At 59.2% G+C, this 25267-nt stretch overlaps 2 protein-coding genes across 2 annotated transcripts in view; both read right to left on the bottom strand.

Moving 5' to 3' along the window:
- Window positions 1-738: 738 nt before the first annotated feature.
- On the bottom strand, window positions 739-10176 carry LOC126991550 (proline-rich protein 36-like). Its single transcript, XM_050850287.1, has 4 exons — window positions 10093-10176; window positions 1827-3712; window positions 1541-1671; window positions 739-1007 (listed from the first exon to the last, which is right to left on the bottom strand). Exons 1-4 carry the CDS (start codon window positions 10174-10176, stop codon window positions 739-741), a joined length of 2370 nt encoding a protein of 789 aa, XP_050706244.1.
- Window positions 10177-11181: 1005 nt separating this feature from the next.
- LOC126991533 (uncharacterized) overlaps window positions 11182-25267 on the bottom strand; it is a 77134-nt gene continuing 63048 nt past the window's right edge. The window contains exon 3 of the mRNA XM_050850274.1: window positions 11182-11933. Coding sequence (XP_050706231.1) covers window positions 11451-11933 — 483 coding nt within the window. The 3' untranslated portion in view covers window positions 11182-11450. The remainder of the gene's footprint in view (window positions 11934-25267) is intronic.

Here is a 25267-nt window from a genome sequence, read left to right on the forward strand (position 1 = left end):
CCTTCTTGGCGGCCTTTCCTGATGCTTTGGGGGGCATGTCTGCTTCTTCGTTCCCAGACGGCGAGCGAATGTTGCCGGGCCGCCTTTCCATTCCATTCCATTTAAGATTGACCCTGGGTGGCCCCAGGGGAAACGGGCCCTAGTCTATTGACGGCCCGTTAGGTGTATTGCATGAAAAAATTAGCGAGGGGGCGTGTATCGTTTGACGAGCTGTTCCAGGGCCGCCTCTCCGAGGTGGAAGAGGAGTTCAGGGGCAGAGTGGCCCTCAGGGTTTGGGGTCAGGTCTCTCGTGAGCGGGCATTCTAGGATGTAATGTAGTAGCGGGCAATCTTGTTCTTCGTTACAGTGCTCGCATTCCCTCCATCTGACGTCTTCAGGATCGAGCTCTGAGAGGCATTTGTAGCCGAGACGCAGGCGGTGCAGCTGGATACTGATGGGGCGAGGGTGGGTGATACCTACTCGCCAGCGGCCCATGTCCGTAGCAGCCGCGTACCAGCAGCCTGAAGGGGAGCCCTGTGTTACACAGTGCTCCAGTGCAGCAGCGATGCTTCACCCAGCATTCGAAAGCAAGGTGGTTCTGAGGTGGCTGAGACTGGGGGGCAGGTGGATGTTAACTGCAGGGAGGAGGGTAGCATCTTTCGCCGCTGCATCAGCTGCCTCGTTGCCCTCAACACCCGAGTGGCTTGGCAACCAGACAAGTGTTGCGCGTCGGCCAGCAGCCTCTAAGGCCCCCAGAGTTCACCAAATGGAGGTGATGAGGCGGATATTGTCAGCAAAGCTGTCTCGGTCGATGGCCTGGAGGGCAGTCATCGAGTCCGAGTAGACTATGACAGGCCCCGCTGCCGATTCTTCAGCGTGGAGAAGGGCCATCGAGATGGCCGCCAGTTCCGCCTGCGTGGAGGAGCTTCCATCGGGAAGGCGGTAAAGGGCAGTCTCTCCCCCACTCACAAAGGCAGCCCCAACAGCCCGCGTCAGGTGGTGAATGGAGCCGTCGGTGAAGTACACGGCTGTACGGGGAGGAGGCGCACCAGCGACACGCCCCAAGGCCTCGCGCCGAAGCTCCTCGGCGGAAAGGAGTGCTTTCTTAGCAGGAAGGGGCCGGAGAGAGAGAAGAAAGGAGCGGGGTCTCCAGGGTGGAGGGGGAACATAGGCTGGCACTGGGAGGTCAAGGGGCGCTGTCAGCATGTGCGCCAGACCGTTCTCGTTGATAACCCGGGCGACGCCGGATTGCCATGTCTGCCGCCGAAAGAGGAGTGGGGCATGGTGGAGAGACCGCCGCACTCGCTCAGCAAGGGGAGCCGCCTCCGCATTGCGTAGCAGGGTGACGACGTGGCCCACACCGAGCTGCTGGACACGCTCGGCGACGCAGCAGATGCCTGCCTCTACCCGCAAACACACGCATTTAGTCCAGCGGGGGGTGCCGAGCAGGGTTCAGGTGCGTAGTTCTGTGCAGTCTCGAGCGGGTTCAAGGAGGAGGGAGGCAGCGTGAAGAGGCAAGGAAGTGAATCCTTGACCAAGATACCACACCCGCGTGTCTGACCTGCCACGGCAGGGAGGTAAAAAGACTGGTAACCCCGGAAGAAGGGCACGCGCTGTTCTGGAAGAAGCGTCTCCTGCAGGAGAACCACATCCACAGATTCTCTCGCCATCGCAGCACGCAGGAGGTTGGACCTTCCGCGGATTCCACAGATGTTCCATTGGAGAACCGTGAGGCGGTGTGCATTTATATAGACAGCTTCCTGGAGTGCCTGTATCGGGCCATCCCTGGCCGGGTCGGTAGCCCGCCCTCGTTCAGGGAGGTGGGAGCAGGGGGCGGTGCTACCAACGGATGGTGCTGGCTGGTTGCAACGGCCGGAGGGGTTGGGAGGAGTGCGGAGCTGCTCGCGTGCACGGGGGCAGGAGGAGGTGGAAGGGGAGTCTTCAGAGCACGAGGGGTCGGCGTAGGTGGGGTTGATGATGGCCCGCCGGGGGAAGGAGCCTGCACAGGAGGGACGGCAGCTTGCTGGGCCGGCGTTTCCGGGAAGAGATTTCCCACCACCTGCTGCGCTGCGTCCGAGAACTCTCTCTGCTCGACGTCCGACTTGAGTGCCGTTGCGATAATCCGCCCGAAGCCCTCCAAGAGTCCCACCATCATCTCCCTTGTGATGAGGAGACAGCCGGGAGGGGCGGCAGTGGGAGCTGCTGTAGTGAGGGGGCGGGGCTGGCGGCTGGCGTCGGGCGCTTGGGGAGCGGTGAGCTGGGCCGGTGGCAGATGGCGTGGGGTAAGGGGAGGGAAGCTCTCCTCGTACGGAGCTGGTGAAGGGGGTGTAAGAGATGGCTGGTGGGCAGCCTGGGGGAGGCGGGGCGTTGGAGCAGCCGTGGACGCGGGGGGCTGCTGGGCTCCCCAGCGGAAGGTGCCGAGAGGAGCAGGGCGATGAGTGACGACCCAGCGCTGTTGGACAGTGCGCTGTTTGTCGACCAGCTCTCGCCTGTTGGCGCAGGCCCGATTCCAGGCATGGTGTTCGCCCTGGCAATTCGGGCATCTGCTGGTGATGGTCTGGCCAGTCTTGTACTTGGAAAGGCACCGCTCCGTGTCGTGACTGGCAGAGCATATGCCGCAGACCGGGGGACGGCTGCACCTGGCCCGCTGGTGGCCGAACTGCTGGCAATTGTAGCACCTGAGGGGCTCCTTGCTGTAGGGGCGCGTGTAGAAGGTCCCCCAGTTTCCCAGGTCCAACGAGCCCGGCAGCGGCCCCGCGACAGTGACGAATACCTGGCGCGTCGGTCCGTCTCGGGTGGTGCAGCGCACTGCCTCCAACACGCGTGGATGGCGCAACAGGGGCTTGAGGGGCATGGCAACAGGGTATGCCAGCAGCACGCCCTTGGTGTTCGCCCCGGGGGCCACCCTCAGCTGCACAGGTACGCCGGATACCTCCCTCACCGCGAGCAGGGTGTCGTGCTGGGCACTGTCTGCAGGTGTGATTAACATACACCCCGACTCCAGGAACTTGAGCGAGAGGCGTTCGCCCAGCTGTTGCTCCAGTGCCTCGGCGAGATCGAGGGTTGTTTCGAAGCCGACAGTCGCCGGAATGAGCAGCTTCGGCAGCGAAGCGGGTTGAGCAGCGGCAGGGGCGTTCATAGTCCGAGGTGGCCGGGGCAGAGGTGACTGGGGGCGAGAGGGGTGCCGAGGGGGCAGCGAGGTAGAAGCGCCGGCGGACAAGGCAGAGTCAGCCGGTAAGGAGCGACGCTGTCGCTTGGGGCCCACCGTTTGCCAACCGTCAACACCCGCAGGGTTGTTCATGGGGGGCGCGTTGGGTGAAGGAGCAGTCTCCCCGTCGAGGACATCTACGAAAATCTCTGACTCAGATGAAGATGTCAAGCTCGACCCCGACTCAGAGTCCTCCATTCTATCATGAACTCTCCGCGACTTACACGCCCGAGAAGCAGAGGGGTCGGCGGGCTCATCAGGAGGCAAGCCCTCAGTCGAGGAGGAGCAGCGGGCACGCTTATGCTGGACGTCACGGCCGGAGGCGGAGTGAGGAGCAGCGGAGCAGCCGGGGCTAGAGTTAGAGTCAGTAGGGGGAGGGCCGGTAGAGTCGGAGTCAGAGTCAGCGGGGCTGCCAGGGCAGGAGTCAGAGTCAGCGAGGAGAGGGCCGGCGCCGAGGACAGACTCAGAGGCAGCAGGGGTAGGAACAGCGGGGCCGGGGTCAGAGCCAGAGACAGCAGAGGAGTGCTGAGAAGCGGTAGGAGAGAGGGGGCGGGAAGCAGCACCGCGAGCGGGCGGAGGAGAGGTAGGAGAGCGGGTCCGGGAGGCCGCACCGCGAGCGGGCGGAGGAGAGGGAGGAGGGCGGGAACGGGAAACACCACCACGAGTGGGCGGAGGGGAGGGAGATGAGCGGGTAGCAACAGTACCAGCAGGCGGGGGGGCGTACTTACGCCGGCCTTTCTGCTTTCCCATGACAAAGAAGCACAAGCAGTAAACCTAAGAACCCTAAAAACAAGACCGCCCCCAACGGGAACACAGCTAGCTAAGGGTGAGGGGTGAGGGCTGGATGCCAGTGACCTACAACGAACGGGTGGCTAAATAGTCTTCAGACTGGGCCCGTCGTTGCCCCTTACGGGTCTTTGTCACCTATCAGAGTCCCTGACGGCCACCCCACAATTTCCTATAACCAGCCCTCTGAAGGCCCCCTTCGTGGACGTGTCCTACGCTGGCACTCCTTCAGGGTTCGGCGTCGGAAAAGAGCGGGGGTCTCTAATTGGCAGCTGTAGCACTGGTCTTAATACCAAAACAGGTAGAGCACAGGCAGTGCGTGTGAACACGTACACGTACACGGAGTGTACGAGGCAGGAGCAGTAGTGTGATGGAGGCTGGCGCGAGGTGGAGGGTGCACAGTGTGGTGTGCAGCGCGGGGCAGCTTATCACCGGGAAAACGGCCGGCCAGCGTGCGCGGGGTGGAACGCCAGCACTCCTCGGGCGAGCAGCTGGGGGGTCCTTCTGCTACGGCGTGGTTGACCCGCCTGGTTATCCTCGCTTAGGGCCCCACCGCGGCAGTCAAGTCGACCGGTCGGCTGCTCGCCCGTGCACCGCTACGGGTGTCTGCTGGGCGCCTGCCCAGAGAGCACGTGCCTCCGTCGCTGCTCGCCGGCTGTTACCCGTGGCTGTGGCGGCGGCGGAGGCGTCCCGCAACGAGCTTGCATTGCTCGCCCACACGGGCGGGCTGCTCCTGAGCCAGAGCTCGGAGGGCCCGTTCCTCCGTCGCTGCCCGCCGGCTTTTACCCGTGGCTGTGGCGGCGACGGAAGGGCTCCCCCACCCGCCGCACGCCCGCGGCGGGTTCCCCTCTGCGACGGGCCGTCCACAGTGACAAAGGCCCGTTCCCCCTTTTTAGGGGGTAAATCGAGAAACGAACGAACGAACGAGCGGCAGGTATTCGCTCTCCGAGCCCACAGCAGAAGCGCAAGTCCACGCCCCCACCACTCACTGTCGACATGTCTGGACACGGCAAGGGAGGAAAGGTGAAGGGGAAGTCAAAGTCCCGCTCCAGCCGTGCCGGCCTGCAGTTCCCCGTGGGCAGGATCCACCGTCTACTGAGGAAGGGCAACTATGCCGAGCGCATGGGCGCCGGCGCCCCCGTGTACCTGGCGGCCGTCATGGAGTACCTGGCCGCCGAGGTGCTCGAGCTGGCCGGCAACGCAGCCCGCGACAACGACGAGGAGCTGAACAAGCTCCTCTCCGGCGTCACCATTGCCCAGGGAGGTGTGCTGCCTAACATCCAGGCGGTGCTCCTGCCCAAGAAGACCGAGAAGAAGTAATCGCAATCGGCCTTTCTGGGACGACAACAGTACCGTTTAATCCGGCTTCCCTAGGGAGCCACACCCTTTTCCAAAAAGAGACTTCTGGACACACACCCTCAACTACATAGTGACATTCCTAGGTCAATTCCTGCTGATATTACTAGGAAGAAGACCGACCCTCATTCATGACAACAATTAACAACCCCCACGTCTGGCAGGCTTCCCACACTTAGTTTGTTTGTTTGTTTTCTTCACGGCAGGTAAGGGACTCCTCTGCTGACAACGACGATAACAACAACCCACAAGACATAACATAACAAATAAAAAAAAACGCAAAACAGAGCCGGGAGGTAGGTCGTTGAGACGATGATGGCCGTCGTGCAGATCAGATGCGGCGCTGCCCCCGCCGAGATGAAGTAGGTAGGTAGGTAGGTAGGTAGTAGCTGGGTGGGCTCCGACCCGCTGTGGCCTGTGGAGTAGGTCCGGAATGAGTAAAATGAATCAGTCAGTCAGTCAGTCAGTCACTGACGTCATGTATGATCCCCTGCCTCACCCGAGAAAGCATGCATCGGTTTGTACCTTCACCTTCACCTTCACACGGTATAGTTTAACCCAACCTAAACATCCGGTCTCACACACAGGTGCTAGGTGGCGAGGTAGACCCTGAGGAGAAGAAGAAAACGTTTGGGAGGGTAAGCTAAACTAAGTGCAAAACCACCAGGGCCAGCCAGCCAGCCAGCACAGACACTGCGATACAGGAGTCTCACCTCGCGCTAGCTAATAAGAATTAGAATTAGAATTAGAAGAACACACACACACACACACACACACACACACACACACACACACACACACACACACACACACACACACACACACACACACACACACAAAAAAAAAAAAAAAGAGTTTAAGGAGAACCACGCACATAGCTCCGCCGTAGGTTCCCCTAGCGGACGGGGAACCCCACGAGTTGCTATTCTGCTGTAACTAAAAGCCATTGCTAAGGAGTGATTTTTTCTTTTCCTTGAGAAATATCTTTAGCATATTCTTTGGCCAGTATGTGGGTAGAGTTTATTACATTGTATGATTCTCTCTTGATGATATCTTTGAAGTCTTTTGCTACCATAAACCATACAGGAGCAGTATATTCACACCTAGGTGTTACGGGAGTTATGAATAGAGATCTTATATGATTTTTCTACTTCGGTAATCATTACACTTTTAACTCTGAACTTTTTAGACTTTTTTGAGGTAGATTCTTAGAATAAAAGCCTTAACAAGCAATTACTTCCCTCTATACCTCTCAAATACAATAATGAAAATATATCTGTTCTGGTTGTAGGTATTAGAATATTTCAGTAACTATGAAAGAGTTGATAAAAGCGCTATTAGATTTCATTTTTCCTCCCATATGCACAGGATGTAAAAACAAACTTGTTCAAGGAGAATGATTTATTTGTACCATTTGCTTGAGTAACAGATAATCCTATTACCAATCGTTTTGTAGATACAGCTACTATTACCTATGGTCTTGCATTAAAAAAAAAAAAAAACAATTGGGGAGGTATTAGGAGTTGAGTATGGCAATATTTTTGTATTAACATCCAACTATTTCAGTGATAGATGAAATAATACTTATTCCATTGCACAGGCAAATATTGCAGGAAAGACACTATAATCCAAGTGATTATTTTCGCTAAAGGACTTTCAGAATCACTAAAAAGAGACAGTCATCTAACATATGTAAAAAGAAATCGCAATACTCCATCCCAAGCAAACCCCCCCCCCAAAAAAAAAGGAAAGCCAACACGCATTACAAACCTCAACAAACTAAGAACAAAACTCCCACAGCAAAACTAACTAACAAGTTAGCTTGCAACAAACAAACGAGCTAGCTCCCTAATTAGCTTTTTTGCTAGTTAGCTAGCTAGTTAGTTAGTTAGTTAGTTTGTTTGTTTGTTTGTTTGTTTGTTTGTTTGTTTGCTAGTTAGCTTGTTATTTTGTTTGTTTGGTAGCTAGCTACCTTGTTTGTTAGTTAGTTAGTTAGTTAGTTTGTTTGTTTGTTTGTTTGTTTGCTAGTTAGTTTGTTTGTTTGTTTGTTTGTTTGCTAGTTAGTTTGTTTGTTTGTTTGTTTGTTTGCTAGTTAGCTTGTTACCTTGTTTGTTTGTTTGTTTGCTAGCTAGCTACCTTGTTTGTTTGTTAGTTAGTTAGTTTGTTTGTTTGTTTGTTTGTTTGTTTGTTTGCTAGCTAGCTTGTTTGCTTGCTTGCTAGTTTGTTTGTTTGTTTGTTTGTTTGTTTGTTTGTTTGTTTGTTTGTTTGCTAGTTAGCTTGTTATTTTGTTTGTTTGCTAGCTAGCTACCTTGTTTGTTTGTTTGTTTGCTAGCTAGCTACCTTGTTTGTTTGTTTGTTTGCTAGCTAGCTACCTTGTTTGTTAGTTAGTTAGTTAGTTAGTTAGTTAGTTAGTTAGTTAGTTAGTTAGTTAGTTAGTTAGTTAGTTAGTTTGTTTGTTTGTTTGTTTGTTTGCTAGCTAGCTTGTTTGATTGCTTGCTAGCTAGCTAGTGAGTTTGTTTGTTTGTTTGTTTGCTAGCTAGCTAGTTTGTCTTTTAGTTTGTTAGCTAGCTAGTTTTGTGTTTGTCTGTTAGCTAGCCCGTTCGCTTTAATTGGCAGGCAGGCAGGCACACCTATTTACATGCAGGCACACCTACTTTCATAGAAACGTATTTGCAGCTTTTTAGTCATCCACATGTCTACTGTTGGGCATGTAGACGCTTGCCCAGGGTTCCGGCGGGCTACTCGGTGGCGGGGCTGGTTCAACGTATCTGAAAAAGCGGGTCCAGTAAGAGAGGGCGCAACGATATGAGTTTGAAGACAACGAGAAACAAGAAGAAGAAGAAGAAGAAGGAGGAGGAGGAGGAGGAGGAGGAGGGGGAGGAGGGAGGAGGGAGAGGGAGATTCCCACTTCCTCAGCCTTTCCCTTTCAAGTTCGTTCTGAGCCTGTCCCTCACCCTCTAACCCTACCCTTGCTTTCCTATACACTCCTGCACATTCCAAGAGACAATAGAAGGAGTGGATCAAGAAGGGGAGGCTTCTTTCTCTCTGTCTATATATTTGCCGTCTTTCTCATTATTGGTTTCTTTCTCTTTTTCTCCTCCTTTTTTTCTTTCTTAACCTTTCTATGTCATTCTTCCTCTCTTTCTTTTCCTGTTCCCGTCCAGACGTCGCTTTGTTTTGTCTATGTATTTTCCAATATAGTTTTCTCTCTCTCTCTCTCTCTCTCTCTCTCTCTCTCTCTCTCTCTCTCTCTCTCTCTCTCTCTCTCTCTCTCTCTCTCTCTCTCTCTCTCTCTCTCTCTCTCTCTCTCTCTCTCTCTCTTTTCATAAATATCCTGTTACTGATTTTAGAAAGAATTGACAGGGACAGGGGAAATTATGGCAAAATGATGTTTCCGTAAGAACTGAAACAAACAAATTGGAGCTTACTAGTGGCAAATGAGGTGGATGGGGAGCAGTGGGCGGAGGTGTGAACCATCATTAGGCAGGAGGGAGGGAGGGAGGGAAAAGATGGGATTGAAGAAACAAACTGGAGCTCACTAGTGTCAAATGAGGTGGATGGGGAGCAGTGGGCGGAGGTGTGAACCATGATTAGGCAGGGGGGAGGGAGGGAGGAAACAGAAAGAAAGAAAGAAAGAAAGAAAGAAAAAAAGGAAATATAACTGAAGTAAAATGTGTGCTACTATTCTCTTAGTGAATAAGAATGTGGACCTCAAAGAGGTCCGGGGTGGGTGGGTTAGGTCGGGCTCGCTCAGGCAGCGGCATTAACCACCGAAGCCGTACGGGGTGCGGCCCTGGCGTTTGAGGGCGTACACCACGTCCATGGCGGTGACGGTCTTGCGCTTGGCGTGCTCAGTGTAGGTGACGGCATCCCTGATGACGTTTTCCAGGAACACCTTGAGCACACCACGGGTCTCTTCGTAGATGAGCCCGGAGATGCGCTTCACACCGCCACGGCGCGCCAGACGACGGATGGCCGGCTTGGTGATGCCCTGGATGTTGTCCCGAAGAACCTTGCGGTGACGCTTGGCGCCTCCCTTTCCGAGTCCCTTGCCTCCCTTGCCGCGGCCAGACATGGTTCAGGTGGGTAGCTCAATAGTGGAGTGAGTGTTCCTTTGCTTTAACAGTTTATTGATAACTTTTACATAAGACAAAAATAAAAATAAACATGAAAATTACAAAAATAATCGGTTATCAAAGCAGGCTCTAAATAAACAGCCTCCCCGATGTACAGTACATAGGTTGCACAAGATACAAATGTTCACAAACACACAGGGGAAAATGTCATATTATTCACAGGTCACCGGCGTAGTAGCTTGCGAGCTCTTCGTCGGTGAGGTCTCTGTCTGCATTCAGGAAGAGGTCTTCGTCCACGCCTCCGACGTCGACCTCGTCCTCCGAGACGTCTTCTTCTTCATACGTCGCCCACTCAACCTCCTGCTTATGATCGAAGTGGTGTGGGCGGGCCGTGCAGATGGAGTCAGGGAGCGGCTTCCCTTCACGGAGTGTCCTCCTCACTAAGGGGAGGGCTGTCTCGTGCGGGATCCTCTCGAACCTGGCTTCCTCTTCTTGCTCAGTGAGGTGCTCGTAGCGGATCAGAAGATCCACCAGCTCGCCCTTACTGAAGGTGTAGATCCGTGGGGTCTGGGTCGCCTGGCAGCTACCGGGGGCCTCGCGGGGTGCTGGCTCCTCCGTAGTCGTCGGCGCGTCCCTCGTCTCAGGTGTCTGGTCCCTGGTCCTCTTTTTCTTCTTGTTGGCGGGTACATCCGGGGACACAGCTGGGGGTGTCACCTCAGCGGTCACCGCTGCCGTCTCCGTCCTCGTCAGACGTGGTGGGTCCACCTCCATCTCCCTAGCGGGAGACTTTGGTGTCGGGACGCTCTGCTCCGTGGGTCCCGGCTTCCTCCTCCGTCTGCGGCGCCTCCTCCTCCGTCCTTCTCCTTGGGGTGTCGTCCTCTCCTCCGTGGGCTGCTGCATAGGCCGCGCTGCTGCCGGGTCCGTCAAAGACGTCGTCCTCCGCAGCTTGGCACCCGGGATTCTGCAGAGCCGAGCGGGGCACCTGCGGTTCCAGGCATGGTGCCCGGAACTGCAGTTCGGGCACACAGCCACCGGGCGCGCCACACCTTCCCGAAGGCGGCGAACGCAGTCCCTCGTAGCGTGGTCCCTGCTGCACACGCCGCACAGCTCCTCTGTCCTCGTACACTGCCGCTGCCTGTGGCCGAAGGCCTGGCACTTGAAACAGCGCACAGGCTCCGGCACGTAGCGGCGGCAGGTGAATCGTCCCCAGCATCCGAGGTCCAGCGAGGCGGGGACACGTCCACGCAGCGTCAGCTGCACGCTCCGGGTGGGCAGGCGTCGTCCGTGGCCGGCGTTGTAGTGGAACCTCACAGCAGCTGCAACGCAGGGGTGTGCCAACACCGGGTCCAATGGGAGGTGGGTAGGGTATCCAAGCAGGACACCCTTCACCGCCGCCTCCTTTTTCTCCAAGGTGATGCCGTGGGTCCGTCCAGCAGCAATCTCGTCCAGGGTGGTGGCGTGGTCCCAGTCCCACGCACGGATGAGGAAGTCCCCCGCGCGGGAGACCGTCACCCGGAGTCGCAGCTTCCGCTCGTCCTCCATCCACCGAATGGCCTGGTAGTGGGTGCTGAAGTCCGAAGACACCAGCCTCCACTCCGGCAGGGGTCCGCTCGATCGGCCCTCCCCGCCGTCCTCGTGAAGCGTCCTCCTTCGGGCCCACTTGCTCTGCACGCGGGTCCATCCGTCCCCGTCGTCAGGAGCGGACTCCGTTGGCCGCTTCCTTCTTGCCGCCATAGCAGAGGCGGGAGCTGAAAGCTCAACCGGGCCGTCTGCAGGGGCAAGTCAGGGAGAGCAGCAGTGAGGAGAGAGGGTCTGCACTCACTGCTGTCTGCGCCGGAACTGTGCCGTGAGTGTTGCTTGCTTTAATGCTTTAATAGTTTATTGATAACTTTTACATAAGACATAATAATAAAAATAAACATGAAAATTACAAAAATAATCGGTTATCAAAGCAGGCTCTCAATAAACAGCCTGCCCGATGTACAGTACATAGGTTACACAGGATACAAATGTTCACAAATACACAGGGGAAAATGTCATATTATTCACTGGTCACCGGCGTAGTAGCTTGCGAGCTCTTCGTCGGTGAGGTCTCTGTCTGCATTCAGGAAGAGGTCTTCGTCCACGCCTCCGACGTCGACCTCATCCTCCGAGACGTCTTCTTCCTCATACGTCGCCCACTCAACCTCCTGCTTATGATCGAAGTGGCGTGGGGGGTTACCCAGTGGGCGGGCCGTGCAGATGGAGGCAGGGAGCGGCTTCCCTTCACGGAGTGTCCTCCTCACTAGGGGGAGGGCTGTCTCGTGCGGGATCCTCTCGAACCTGGCCTCCTCCTCTTGCTCAGTGAGGTGCTCGTAGCGGATCAGAAGATCCACCAGCTCGCCCTCACTGAAGGTGTAGATCCGTGGGGTCTGGGTCGCCTGGCAGCTACTGGGGGCCTCGCGGGGTGCTGGCTCCTCCGTAGTCGTCGGCGCGTCCCTCGTCTCAGGTGTCTGGTCCCTGGTCCTCTTTTTCTTGCTGGCGGGTACCTCCGGGGACACAGCTGGGGGTGTCACCTCGGCTGTCGCCGCTGCCGTCTCCGTCCTCGTCAGACGTGGTGGGTCCACCTCCATCTCCCTAGCGGGAGACTTTGGTGTCGGGACGCTCTGCTCCGTGGGTCCCGTCCTCCTCCTCCGTCAGCGGCGCCTCCTCTTCCGTCCTTCTCCGTGGGGTGTCGTCCTCTCTTCCGTGGGCGGCTTCATAGGCCGCGCTGCTGCCGGGTCCGCCGAAGATGTCGTCCTCCGCAGCTTGGCACCCGGGATTCTGCAGAGCCGAGCGGGGCACCTGCGGTTCCAGGCATGGTGCCCGGAACTGCAGTTGGGGCACACAGCCACCGGGCGCGCCACACCTTCCCGAAGGCGGCGAACGCAGTCCCTCGTGGCGTGGTCCCTGCTGCACACGCCGCACAGCTCCTCTGTCCTCGTACACTGCCGCTGCCTGTGGCCGAAGGCCTGGCACTTGAAACAGCGCACAGGCTCCGGCACGTAGCAGCGGCAGGTAAATCGTCCCCAGCATCCGAGGTCCAGCGAGGCGGGGACACGTCCCCGCAGCGTCAGCTGCACGCTCCGGGTGGGCAGGCGTCGTCCGTGGCCGGCGTTGTAGTGGCACCTCACAGCAGCTGCAACGCAGGGGTGCGCCAACACCGTGTCCAATGGGAGGTGGGTAGGGTATCCAAGCAGGACACCCTTCACCGCCGCCTCCTTTTTCTCCAAGGTGATGCCGCGGGTCCGTCCAGCAGCAATCTCGTCCAGGGTGGTGGCGTGGTCCCAGTCCCACGCACGGATGAGGAAGTCCCCCGCGCGGGAGACCGTCACCCAGGTCGCAGCTTCGCTCGTCCTCCATCCACCGAATGGCCTGGTAGTGGGTGCTGAAGTCCGAAGACACCAGCCTCCACTCCGGCAGGGGTCCGCTCGGTCGGTCCTCCCCGCCGTCCTCGTGAAGCGTCCTCCTTTGGGCCCGCTTGCTCTGCACGCGGGTCCATCCGTCCCCGTCGTCAGGAGCAGACTCCGTGGGCCGCTTCCGTCTTGCCGCCATAGCAGAGGCGGGAGCTGAAAGCTCAACCGGGCCGTCTGCAGGGGCAAGTCAGGGAGAGCAGCAGTGAGGAGAGAGGGTCTGCACTCACTGCCGTCTGCGCTGAGTGTTTTTGCTTTAATAGTTTATTGATAACTTTTACATAAGACACAAAAATAAAAATAAACATGAAAATTACAAAAATAATCGGTTATCAAAGCAGGCTCTAAATAAACAGCCTGCCCGATGTACAGTACATAGGTTACACAGGATACAAATGTTCAAAATATACACATGGAAAAATGTCAAGTTATTCACAGGTCACCGACGTAGTAGCTTGCCTTTCCCACATATCCTTCTGCTTCATAATCTCATATCAATTGATTGGGGGGCTTTGATTTATCTCTTAACTTATTTCAACTGGCGGGTGCACGAGTAGGGAATATGTGGGGACTACATGCAGGCAGGAAGACAGGAATTACCAGAACAAGTAAATAAATATAAACGGAGGGGCGGAATCACTAACTACTGATGACGGCTGCTATGTAGGCATATATCGCTCATCGCGATCCCCTGCAGCAAACAACAAACGACCGAGAGAAGCATTGGCGATTTCAAGCCTTGGTCGCGGTTTGGCGAGCACTGGCGGGACTCGGTCCGCTTATTGATGCCATGCATCCCTTGGTGGGTCAGCTCAATGAGTGAGTGAGTGAGAGAGAGAGAGAGAGAGAGAGAGCGGGAGGGACTAACCGTCTTCGTTCTCTTTCGGGAAATAGTTTGTGGCTCCGATGGAGCCGGTTCTTCTCCAGTGCAAGCAAGTTGGTGGGTTGCTTATTTGGAGGAGGTGTACTTGGTGACGGCCTTGGTGCCTTCGGACACGGCGTGCTTGGCCAGCTCACCGGGCAGGAGGAGACGGACGGCCGTCTGGATCTCCCGACTGGTGATGGTGGAGCGCTTGTTGTAATGGGCCAGGCGAGAGGCCTCGGCGGCGATGCGCTCGAAGATGTCGTTCACGAAGGAGTTCATGATGGACATGGCCTTGGAGGAGACGCCGGTGTCGGGGTGGACCTGCTTGAGCACCTTGTAGATGTAGATGGAGTAGCTCTCCTTCCTCCTGCGCTTCTTCTTCTTGTCACCCTTGGCGATGGCCTTCTGGGCCTTGCCAGCCTTCTTGGCGGCCTTTCCTGATGCTTTGGGGGGCATGTCTGCTTCTTCGTTCCCAGACGGCGAGCGAATGTTGCCGGGCCGCACCCTTCCTTCCTTTCCTTTTCAGATTTACCCCCTAAAAAGGGGGAACGGGCCTTTGTCACAGTGGACGGCCCGTCGCAGAGGGGAACCCGCCGCGGGCGTGCGGCGGGTGGGGGAGCCCTTCCGTCGCCGCCTCAGCCACGGGTATAAACCGGGGGGCAGCGACGGAGGAACGGGCCCTCCGAGCTCTGGCTCAAGGAGCAGCCCGCTCGTGTGGGCGAGCAATGCAAGCTCGTAGCGGGAGCCTCCGCCGCCGCCACAGCCACGGGTAACAGCCGGCGAGCAGCGACGGAGGCACGGGCTCTCTGGGCAGGCGCCCAGCAGACACCCGTAGCGGTGCACGGGCGAGCAGCCGACCGATCGACTTGACTGCCGCGGTGGGGCCCTAGGCGAGGATGACCAAGCGGGTCAACCACGCCGCAGCAGAAGGACCCCCCGGCTGCTCGCCCGAGGAGTGCTGGCGGTCCACTGCCGCACCTTCCTTCCTTTAAGATTAACCCCTAAGAAGGGGAACGGGCCTTTGTCGACTACGACGGCCCGTCGCAGTCATGGCTGGGGCTATATATGTGCATACACGGCACGCCGCGCGCACGTGTGCAGGTACAGAAATACATACACACGCGCACACACACGCCAATGTACGCACATATATAGATTGTTAACACCCCTTCCCACTAAGTGGGTTGGGGCACAGGCGCACCAGGCGTCCTGTAGCTGACTTAAAAATTCATTCACGCACATACTCACACACAAACACCCACACATACATACACGCACTAACACGCCCATATATACAGAACAGAGAGCCTACCTGGGCGGCTCATATGCCCGCACTAGGGCAGTAAGCGCCCTGTCGTCCAGGGCCCCCACCAAGGCTGGCGCTGAGAGCCCCTCCCGGTTTGGAAGCAGGTTGCGCGTCGCACCGCACTCGAGGAGGTAGTGGAGGAGCGGCTGGAGGACCTCCTCCTCGCAGTACGGGCACTCGACAGGGACAGGGTCATCCGGGTGAAGGACCGACGCACATTTGTAGCCGAGACGGAGGCGGCGGATGTTGGATGCCTCCCGTCTCGGCAGATTTGGCGGCAGCTGGCGGGCGCCGGTGTTAGTGGCCGCCGAGTACCAAAACGCGGACGGCGAGCCCGCAGCCAGGGCCTCCTCCAGCTCCCTGACGACCCCAGTAGCAGATCGTGCGGCCATGGCCCTCTTCACTTGGGCAAGGCTAACCACAACAGGCCGCGTGACAGCAGGCAGGAGCGTTGCCTCAGCAGCAGCGCCGTCCGCCGCCTCGTTGCCTGCCACGCCCGAGTGGCTGGGCAACCAGTTAACTTTTACAGGGCGCCCCGCTCCTCTCAACTCTGCCAGCCTCGCAAGGATGGAGGTGAGGAGACACGTTGTCGCGCGGGGGGTCCTGTAGCAGAAAAGCGGATGGCAGGGACTGAATCGCAGTGGATCAAGACAGGGCCCCGACCCCCTTCCACTGCATGATCCAGCGCCCCGCCAATGGCTGCCAGCTCAGCCTGGGTGGAGGAACAACCGTCTGGCAGACGAAAAACAGCAGTGACCCCACCGCACACAAAAGCAGCGCCGACAGCCCCCGTCTGGTGGTTGACGGAGCCGTCCGTGAAGTACACGGAGGCTCCAGGGTGCGCTGCTTCCCGCTCTCTGCTGTCTGCCTCCCTGGCCAACTCCAGAGGGGTGAGGAGGGCCTTCCTTTTGGCGAGCGGCCGTATGGTGGCTGTTAAGGCAGCCGGCTCCCCCGGGGGGCGGGCACCGTCGGTGGGGTGGGGGGCGTCCACAGCCGTCACAAGGGCGTGGGGGAGTTCGCTATTGCGAATCGTGGCCGCCGCCACAGTCGCCCACGTTCTCTTGCGGAACAGGAGAGGGTCCTGCAGGAGGGCCTGCCCGACGGAGGCACGGAGCTGCTCCGCCCCCATGCATCTGAGCAGCGCCGCCAGATGCCCCACTGAGTTGGGTGACTCTCGCGGCGACGCTGCACGCGTGCCTCCGCCCGGAGGCACGCATTTCGTCCACATGGGGGCGCCAATGATGACGCGGAGGGCGGCGTTCTGAGCTGTCTCCAGCGGCCTAAGCGCCGCCGGACCCACCGTCAGCAGGCACGGCGTCCCATAATCAATACAGGACCGAACGCCCTGGATGTAGAAAGTCCGCAGGACCCTGTCCCCAGACCCACACGCTGTTCTGGCAAGGGACCTCATCACCTTCGTGCGCCGCCGGACCTCGTCACGCACACGGGCGATGTGCGGGCCAAAGGACAGGCTGGAGTCAACAGTGACACCGCGGTACGTGTAAGTGTGCACCCACGGCACGGGCGTACCCTCGAGGTCGAAGGGCTCAGGAAGGTGGCCGTGGCGGAAGGCCATGGCCTTTGTCTTAGTCCTGTTGACGACCAGCCCTAGGGCGGCGCACGTCTGAGTCAGCCGGCGGAGGAGCTGGCGGGCGCAGGCCACCTGGTTGGGGCCCCACACCACCAGGGCCACATCGTCCGCATACGATAGGACTCTTGCGGTTCCGCTCGTCGGAAGGGCCGCCAACTTCTCGACGAGCAGATTGAACAGCACGGGGCTCAGGACGCCACCCTGAGGCGTGCCGTTCTCAAAAGTCTCTATCGCGGACGTATGGCCCTGAAATCGGACGGCCGCTCTCCGTCCTCCAGATAATGGCCCACCCACGCCAGCAGGCGGCCACGGACGCCCGTTCAGCGAGAATGGAGAGCATGGCTGGGGCTGAGGCGAGCTCAAAAGCTTTCTCGAGGTCGAAATACCACCACCGCCCGTCTCCCCAAGACACCAGAGAGGAGGTGGAGATGCAGTCCCTGGTGCCCCTGCCCCGGCGGAAGGCAAAGAGGTGGTGATGGAGGGCCCATCGCCCACTGAAGGCGCGGAAGCAGGACTCGCTCCATACACTTGCCGAGGCAGCTTAGGAGGAGATCGGGCGATGTTGGAGCCCGTCTCCACTCTTGGGGATGGGAACGATGGTGGCCAGCTTCCAGGAGGCTGGCAGTGCTCCGAGCTCGAAGGACCTGTTAAAGAGTCCCAGAACCTCCGCCAGCATGTCCGGGCCAGCGTTCGCCAGGAAGGAGTAGGGGATCCTGTCGACTCCGGTGGCGGTGTCCTTCCTGGGGATGGCCCGCTCCAGCTCCCAGAGCTCTATAGGCGCGTCAGTGACATGCGCCTGTAGGCAGGCCTCCCTGAAGGCGGCTACTCTCCGGGTTCGCCTCCCTCAGCAGGTCGCGAGTGTGGGCCGGAAGCCGGGCGGAAGCAGCACGGAGGAGAAGGTGGCAACGAGCCGCTCCGCCTCGGCCTGGGGCTGTGGGTGTAGAGCTGGGCGCGCAACGGCACCCCGGCGACGGCCCTCAGCTTCCGCCAGAGGACTGCAGCGGACGTACAGCCGTCAAGTCCTCGCACCACGCCAGCCAGTGCTCCTCCTGCACCCGGTCGGCGGTTTCCCTGGCGCGACGGACAGCAGCGCGCAGCAAGCCTCGCGTCGCCTCCGTGTTGACTCTCCTGTTAAGCTTACGGGCCTGGTTGACTCGGTGGTTCGCCTCCCTCACCTCCTCGGTATAGTACCACCTGTCACGGTGGACCACCGCCACAGGCCGGAGGAGGGGGATCGCCTCATCAGCAGCTGCTGTGAAGGCGTCAACCAGGCGCGCGTCCGCCGCCTCGAGGTCGTCGGGTCGGATGGTGGCGGCCAGACGACGGGCGACGGCCCCGCGGAACCGAGGCCAGTCAGCCCGGCGCAGGTTCCAGCGAGGAGGCCGCTGTGGTAACACAGGCGGCGGGACAGGGAGTGCAACAACGGAGGCGAAATGGTCGCTCGCGAGGTGCGGGTGGAGGGTCCACGTCGCGTCGACTGCAAGTGGCTGCGACACAAAGCTGAGGTCAGGACGCCACCAGCCATGTGCGTGGGCACCCCGGTGTTGAGGAGCGCAACCCCAGGAACGTCCTCCAAGGCCGAGGCAAGGTGGCGCCCTGCGCGGTTCCTCCCCCTACTCCCACACCTTTCATGGTGGGCGTTGAAATCACCCCGATGAAGGTGGGTTCGTCATTAGCCAGGGAGAGGAGTTCAGTGTAGTCGGGCTCGGCCCGCGGCCCACTGTACACGCAGTAGAACGCGACACACGCGCTCGGCAAGGTCACCTTGACTGCCAATACCTCCACACCGGCACCGCACAGCACGGGGCGATGCACTCGAGAACAGGGAAGTACATCCCTGACCAAGATACAACACCCACGCGCCGCACCGGCGACGGCAGGGAGGTAAAAGGCCCTGTAGCCCTTGAAGGGCACCGACTGGCCCTCCCGAAGGAGCGTCTCCTGTAATAGGATGACGTCAAAGCCGTCGGTGCCGATCGCAGCTCGCAGGAGGTTAACCTTGCCGCGCACGCCGCACACGTTCCACTGCAGAACACTTAGCGGTCGGTCGCCGAGGAGGTCCCCGGGGCGATCACAGGGGCCGCCGCGCGCGAGGGGGCCGGCCCCCGGCGCTTCGGGGTCACAATGCCTTTGGGCTGCGGGATGCGGGAGCGGGTCGGAGCCGCCTGCACTGGGATGTGTGAGCGGGGCTTGGCTGTCTGGGACGCCTGCGCTGGTTGGGCCACCGAGACGGCAGGTGCCACTGCTGCCCGGGAGGGCGCGTCGACCTCCATGCGGGCCTCCGCCGCGGGAGGTGGAGCGTCCCCGCGGACAGGGGCCTGCACAGCTGGAGGCGCAGCAACTGGAGTTTGCAGCGGGGTGGCGGGAGACGCGACCGGACTGTCGATGGTGGGGAAACACTCCTCCACCGTCGCCTTCGCGATGACTCGCAGCGCCGCCTCGTCCGGTGTTAGCTTTAGGAGGCCGGTTAGCGCCAGAGCGAAGCTCGCCAGCATCCCCTCTAGTGCAGCCCTGGTGACCAGGACATGGCCGGGAGGAGGAACCAGGGGTGCAGCTGGCGCGATCACGGGGGGGCGCGGCCCGCGGTTCCTCCGACGCCTTACGCGCTGGGGGAGGGCCGGTGGGGGCACTGCGGGAGTGAGCTGCGTGGAGGGGACCGAGGCGGATGCCGGGCGTGGGGGAAGGGCTTGTGTTGAGGAGGAGGCCGGGTGGGGTTGCGTGGCGGGCGGTGGAGGAGGCGTGGCTGGCGGCGGCACAGCCGGAGCAGCGTTGCCGCGAGACGTGGCCGGTGGTGGGAGGGCCGGGAAGTGCTCCCGGGAGGCGAGCGTTGTCTGACCGGGTGGGGCAGGCCGACGCTGGGACCTCGAGCGGGAACGACCGGTCCACGCCGGCCGAGAGGGGTTGTGGGCCGCACGCCACTCCTCCTGACGCTGGATTCCCCGATCCACTATGTTCAACCGGGAGGGGCAGCGCCGGCTCCACGCGTGGTGGCTGCCGCACCCGGATTCCCCCCTTTATGGCGGCGCCGCTCGATCGGGATCGCGGGGACGCGTGGCGGCGCGCGCTCCCATTGGCAGGCTCGCCGGGCCGTCCCCGCCCTCCGATCCTGCGCTGCACTATATATAGGGCGAAAAAGCACCGGCCACCGAGTGGACCGCCAGCACTCCTCGGGCGAGCGGCCGGGGGGTCCTTCTGCTGCGGCGTGGTTGACCCGCTTGGTCATCCTCGCTTAGGGCCCCACCGCGGCAGTCAAGTCGATCGGTCGGCTGCTCGCCCGTGCACCGCTACGGGTGTCTGCTGGGCGCCTGCCCAGAGAGCCCGTGCCTCCGTCGCTGCTCGCCGGCTGTTACCCGTGGCTGTGGCGGCGGCGGAGGCTCCCGCAACGAGCTTGCATTGCTCGCCCACACGAGCGGGCTGCTCCTGAGCCAGAGCTCGGAGGGCCCGTTCCTTCGTCGCTGCCCCCCGGTTTATACCCGTGGCTGAGGCGGCGACGGAAGGGCTCCCCCACCCGCCGCACGCCCGCGGCGGGTTCCCCTCTGCAACGGGCCGTCCACAGTGACAAAGGCCCGTTCCCCCTTTTTAGGGGGTAAACCTAAAAGCAAGCAAGCAAGCAACCGGCCACCGAGGAAGAAGAAGAAGAAGAGGACGAGCGGTTGAAGAAGAATATACGACTGGCGCGCCTTCCCATTGGCTGCCGCCACAGGGGGCTGCGCACGCAGCGTTGGAGTATCCTGACAAAAAAGAAGCCGAGCCTGGAAGCAGCCACTGGCCTCCCAGTCTTCCTATTGGCTCTCGCTCCTGGAGGTGCGCGCGCAACCTGCATCCCACCATCGCAGGCTCTCGGTCGAGCCTGACCGTGTCGCCCCGCCCACCACAGTTCCAGCACAGACAGCAGTGAGTGCAGACCCTCTCTCCTCACTGCTGCTCTCCCTGACTTGCCGCTGCAGACGGCCCGGTTGAGCTTTCAGCTCCCGCCTCTGCTATGGCGGCAAGACGGAAGCGGCCCACGGAGTCTGCTCCTGACGACGGGGACGGATGGACCCGCGTGCAGAGCAAGCGGGCCCGAAGGAGGACGCTTCACGAGGACGGCGGGGAGGACCGATCGAGCGGACCCCTGCCGGAGTGGAGGCTGGTGTCTTCGGACTTCAGCACCCACTACCAGGCCATTCGGTGGATGGAGGACGAGCGGAAGCTGCGACTCCGGGTGACGGTCTCCCGCGCGGGGGACTTCCTCATCCGTGCGTGGGACTGGGACCACGCCACCACCCTGGACGAGATTGCTGCAGGACGAACCCACGGCATTACCCTGGAGAAAAAGGAGGCGGCGGTGAAGGGTATCCTGCTTGGGTACCCTACCCACCTCCCACTGGACCCGGTGTTGGCGCACCCCTGCGTTGCAGCTGCAGTGAGGTGCCACTACAACGCCGGCCACGGACGACGCCTGCCCACCCGGAGCAGCTGACGCTGCGGGACGTGTCCCCGCCTCGCTGGACCTCGGTTGCTGGGGACGTTTACCTGCCGCCGCTATGTGCCGGAGCCTGTGCGCTGTTACAAGTGCCAGGCCTTCGGCCTGGCAGCAACAGTGTACCAGGACGGAGGAGCTGTGCGGCGTGTGCAGCAGGGACCACGCCACGAGGGACTGCGTTCGCCGTCTTCGCGAAGGTGTGGCGCGCCCGGTGGCTGTGTGCCCGAACTGCAGTTCCGGGCACCATGCCTGGAACCGCAGGTGCCCCGCTCGGCTCTGCAGAATCCGGGTGCTAAGCTGCGGAGGACGACGTCTTCGGCGGACCCGGCAGCAGCGCGGCCTATGCAGCCGCCCACTGAGGAAAGGACGACACCCCACGGAGAAGGACGGAAGAGGAGGCGCCGCAGACGGAGGAGGAAGCCGGGACCCACGGAGCAGAGCGTCCCGACACCAAAGTCTCCCGCTAGGGAGATGGAGGTGGACCCACCACGTCTAACGAGGACGGAGACTGCAGCGGTGACCGCTGAGGTGACACCCCCAGCTATGTCCCCGGAGGTACCCGCCAGCAAGAAGAAAAAGAGGACCAGGGACCAGACACCTGAGACGAGGGACGCGCCGACGACTACGGAGGAGCCAGCACCTGAGGCCCCAGTAGCTGCCAGGCGACCCAGACCCCACGGATCTACACCTTCAGTGAGGGCTTGTGGATCTTCTGATCCGCTACGAGCACCTCACTGAGCAAGAGGAGGAGGCCAGGTTCGAGAGGATCCCGCACGAGACAGCCCTCCCCCTAGTGAGGAGGGCACTCCGTGAAGGGAAGCCGCTCCCTGAGGCCATTCGCACGGCCCGCCCACTGGATAACCTACCAAGCCACTTCGACCACAAACAGGAGGTTGAGTGGGCGACATACGAGGAGGATGCCGTCTCGGAGGATGATGTCGATGTCGTAGAAGTGGACGACGACTTCTTCCTCAACGAAGACAGAGACCTCACCGACGCGGAGCTTGAAAGCTACTACGCCGGTGACCATTGAATAAAAAGACATCTCCCCCCACGTGAAATTCTGTGAACTTTGTATCAAATGTAATGTATGTACTGTACATCGGGCAGGCTGCTAGTTTAGAGCCTGCTTTGGTAGCTGATTATTTTTGTAATTTTTCATGTTTATTTTTTTCTGTAATTCTTATGTAAAGGTTACCAATAAACTATTAAAGCAACCACCACCTCGACCGCGCTTCCCCATTGGTCCGCGCTCCACCCGGAGCGGGCCAGGCGCCGTGAGTGAAGATTGCCGAAAAAACTCCACACTCCCTTCTGCTGCCACTTCTACTGCTGCCTTCAGGACTCTGCTGCTGACGCTACAGCTGCTGTCGCTGCTGCTGCTGCTGCTGCTGCTTCCTAATTCCCCGTTCTGGGCGACAAAGGAGAACCATTGACTCTGTCTTGATCTTGCCCCGGCAGACGCAAGTGACGTTCCCGCACGAGGCCGGATTGGAGGTAACCCCCCGGACTTGCGGAACGTTTCCTTGTGCTCTGCTGGACACGAGAGGTTCAGACAGGCTTTCCCTTCCACTACTACCTTTCTTTTCTTTCCGCTCTTGGTTGCGGGGCCTGGGGGACCTTAAAAGACCCCAGAAGTCCTAAAGCAAGAGCACCCTACGATGCCCTGGCGGAGCCCGTGATAGCGGGTCCAACGCTACAGGCAGGTGAGGTCACACTTTCTAATAGGGTTAGGACTAAGTCTGGGGGGCACCAGCTTGTAGCAGCTGGGTCACCATCTGAACAACCAGACCTAGCAGGCAGGGCCACCTCTCCCTAGAAAACGATGCCACCATGACTCGTGTCAAAATAAAACACCGCACCCCCAACACCGACACCCGTACCTCCCTCCTCGACATCCTCAGTCAACAGGATGTCTACGCCACCAGCGCCACACCCATCCCAGACGGATTCATCGTCACCACCAGCCTGGAGCGGGAGACTGACGTCATCTTCGGTGACGGATGCATGACAGCTCTGCGCAATGGCGGATTCCACCCAATCTTGCCCCCGGACCTAAAAGCTCAGCGGACCGTCCTGCTGTTTGGAGTTGACCCAGACATCAAGCGACGCGACCCGCCATGCATTCAGGCAGAGCTAGAGAAACACAACCTCTTCGCGGACGGGAACGTCGACATGGTGTACCCGTTCCCCTCTGCCCCCATCTTGAAAATTACTTTCACAAACAGTGCCGCAGCACTCAAATCAACTGAACAGGGGCTCAAGATGTTCAACCTGCGCATCCCCCCCCACCAAATCCAGCAGGAGGAATACATCCCCGTCACCACCTGCATGCGCTGCTATAAACTAGGCTCCCACACATCAAAAGACTGCCCCAAACCTGCAAACTTCCTCCTCTGCTCAGAGTGCGGGACGGAGGGCCACCGGTTCGGCTCCTGCCCCTCCCAAGAGAAACATTGTCTGAACTGCGGGGGCAACCACCGTACCCTGGCATACAAATGCCCAGAACGACGCAAGGTGATCACGGCAACTAAGGAGGCCAATAAAACAAGCCAATCCCTCACCTACAGCGGGGCCGCCGCATCCGCCCCTCCTTCGCCGACGCTGGTGCCCGCCCTCCCCACCAACCTGCCCACCATTCTGCCCTCCACTATCAACACCATCATCACGTGCGTGACACACGCACACTTCCAAAACGCGATTTCGCCAGGGAGCTACGAGTCGTCGTTGAACTCTATTCTAACTGCGAACAACCTCCCATCCATCATCATCCCGGAGACTCCAGACTCCCAAAAACTGTTCGCCCCTGCCACTCAACCAGCACCTGCCCAAGTTCCTACCACTGCTGAGCCACCTCCTGCCCATGACCTGCTGACTGAAGATTCTCCACCCACTAGCCAGGCGGCCTCCCACTCCTCGGCACCAGCCTCCCCAGCAAGCACCACAACAACCCTACCACAATCCCCCACCTCTTCCCCCTCCACCTCACCCCCCGCCTCCCCTCTCGTCACCCCTGCCCCTCATCAACCCAACTTTACGCCCGGCTCACGTAGTGCCTCTTTCGAATCCACCTCCGCGTCCGTCACGGAGCATGTCACTCATCACTCCCCCACACGCCCATCTGGCCCAGACCCCCGCGTGTACAAAGATAGACTAAGAAAAAATAAACCCACGAGCTGAAAATCGTACAACACAACGTCCTGAGCTGGACAATGCACAAATTCGGTTTAACCAATATATACAGGGATCTGGACCCCCACATCATACTCATCAATGGCCACGGCGTCTCTGACGGCGCCAGTTTCAAACTACATGGATACTCTGTCCACAGAAAAAACCACGCAAACGCTCATAATGATGGCACCGCGATCGCCATCAAACACGGCCTTCACTTCAAACTCATTGATGATTTCACTTCCGACGCCCTTGCAGTAGAACTGACCACACACACGGGCAAAATTATCGTCTCCACCCTCTATCAGCCCCCTTCAAGGAACTTCCTTCCCATACCCGATTTCACCAGAATCTTTCGGAGACAGATCCCTGTATATATGATTGCCGACCTGAACGCCAACCACCCAACACTCGGCTACACTTTGAACACAAAAGGCCGACAGATCCAACACCTCATCACACACAGAACAATTCAACACATTGGACCCCACTTCCCCACATACATAGCCCACAACACAGCTACCACTCCAGACATCATCCTCACCAACAATCATACCTATCATAACATCGCCATCACTCAAGGCCCCATGACCATGAGTGACCACATCCCCGTCATCCTCACCCTCTCCACCAACCCAATACAGATCCCTACACGGCCCAGACCCCTCTTCTCTCGAGCAGACTGGGCCCAGTTTAAGGCTGACGTGTCAGAGAAGCTCGGGGACGCTCCAATTAACCCCGCAGCCTCCATCGACTACATTGACATCTATACACAAGCATGGTACAACGCCGTGGAGACGGCGGTGCAGACCAACATCCCAACCACTCGACACAAAACACTTACCCATTCCCATTTCAGCCACACAACACGCACCCTCATCGCCCAGCACACAGCCATCCAACACGAAGCCAACACCAACGGCTGGACCCACCCACTTTACGAACACCACAAACAGCTTCAACTTACACTTCACCAGCACTTGCTGAGCGACAGCCGCGCCCACTGGGGCGAGGTTATAGCCGAGACAGC

The sequence above is a fragment of the Eriocheir sinensis genome, unplaced genomic scaffold (genome assembly GCF_024679095.1).
Source record: "Eriocheir sinensis breed Jianghai 21 unplaced genomic scaffold, ASM2467909v1 Scaffold3, whole genome shotgun sequence".
Taxonomy (NCBI): domain Eukaryota; kingdom Metazoa; phylum Arthropoda; class Malacostraca; order Decapoda; family Varunidae; genus Eriocheir; species Eriocheir sinensis.

Excerpts from the sequence above, each read along its gene's own strand:
- LOC126991550 (XM_050850287.1), bottom strand. The coding sequence starts at position 10,176 with ATGGAGGTGGACCCACCACGTCTGACGAGGACGGAGACGGCAGCGGTG. Across the intron at positions 1,672-1,826 it reads GCAACCAGCCAGCACCATCC|GTCCAACCTCCTGCGTGCTG; the intron begins GTTGGTAGCACC and ends AATCCGCGGAAG. Across the intron at positions 1,008-1,540 it reads TTACCTCCCTGCCGTGGCAG|CCGTGTACTTCACCGACGGC; the intron begins GTCAGACACGCG and ends CTCCCCGTACAG.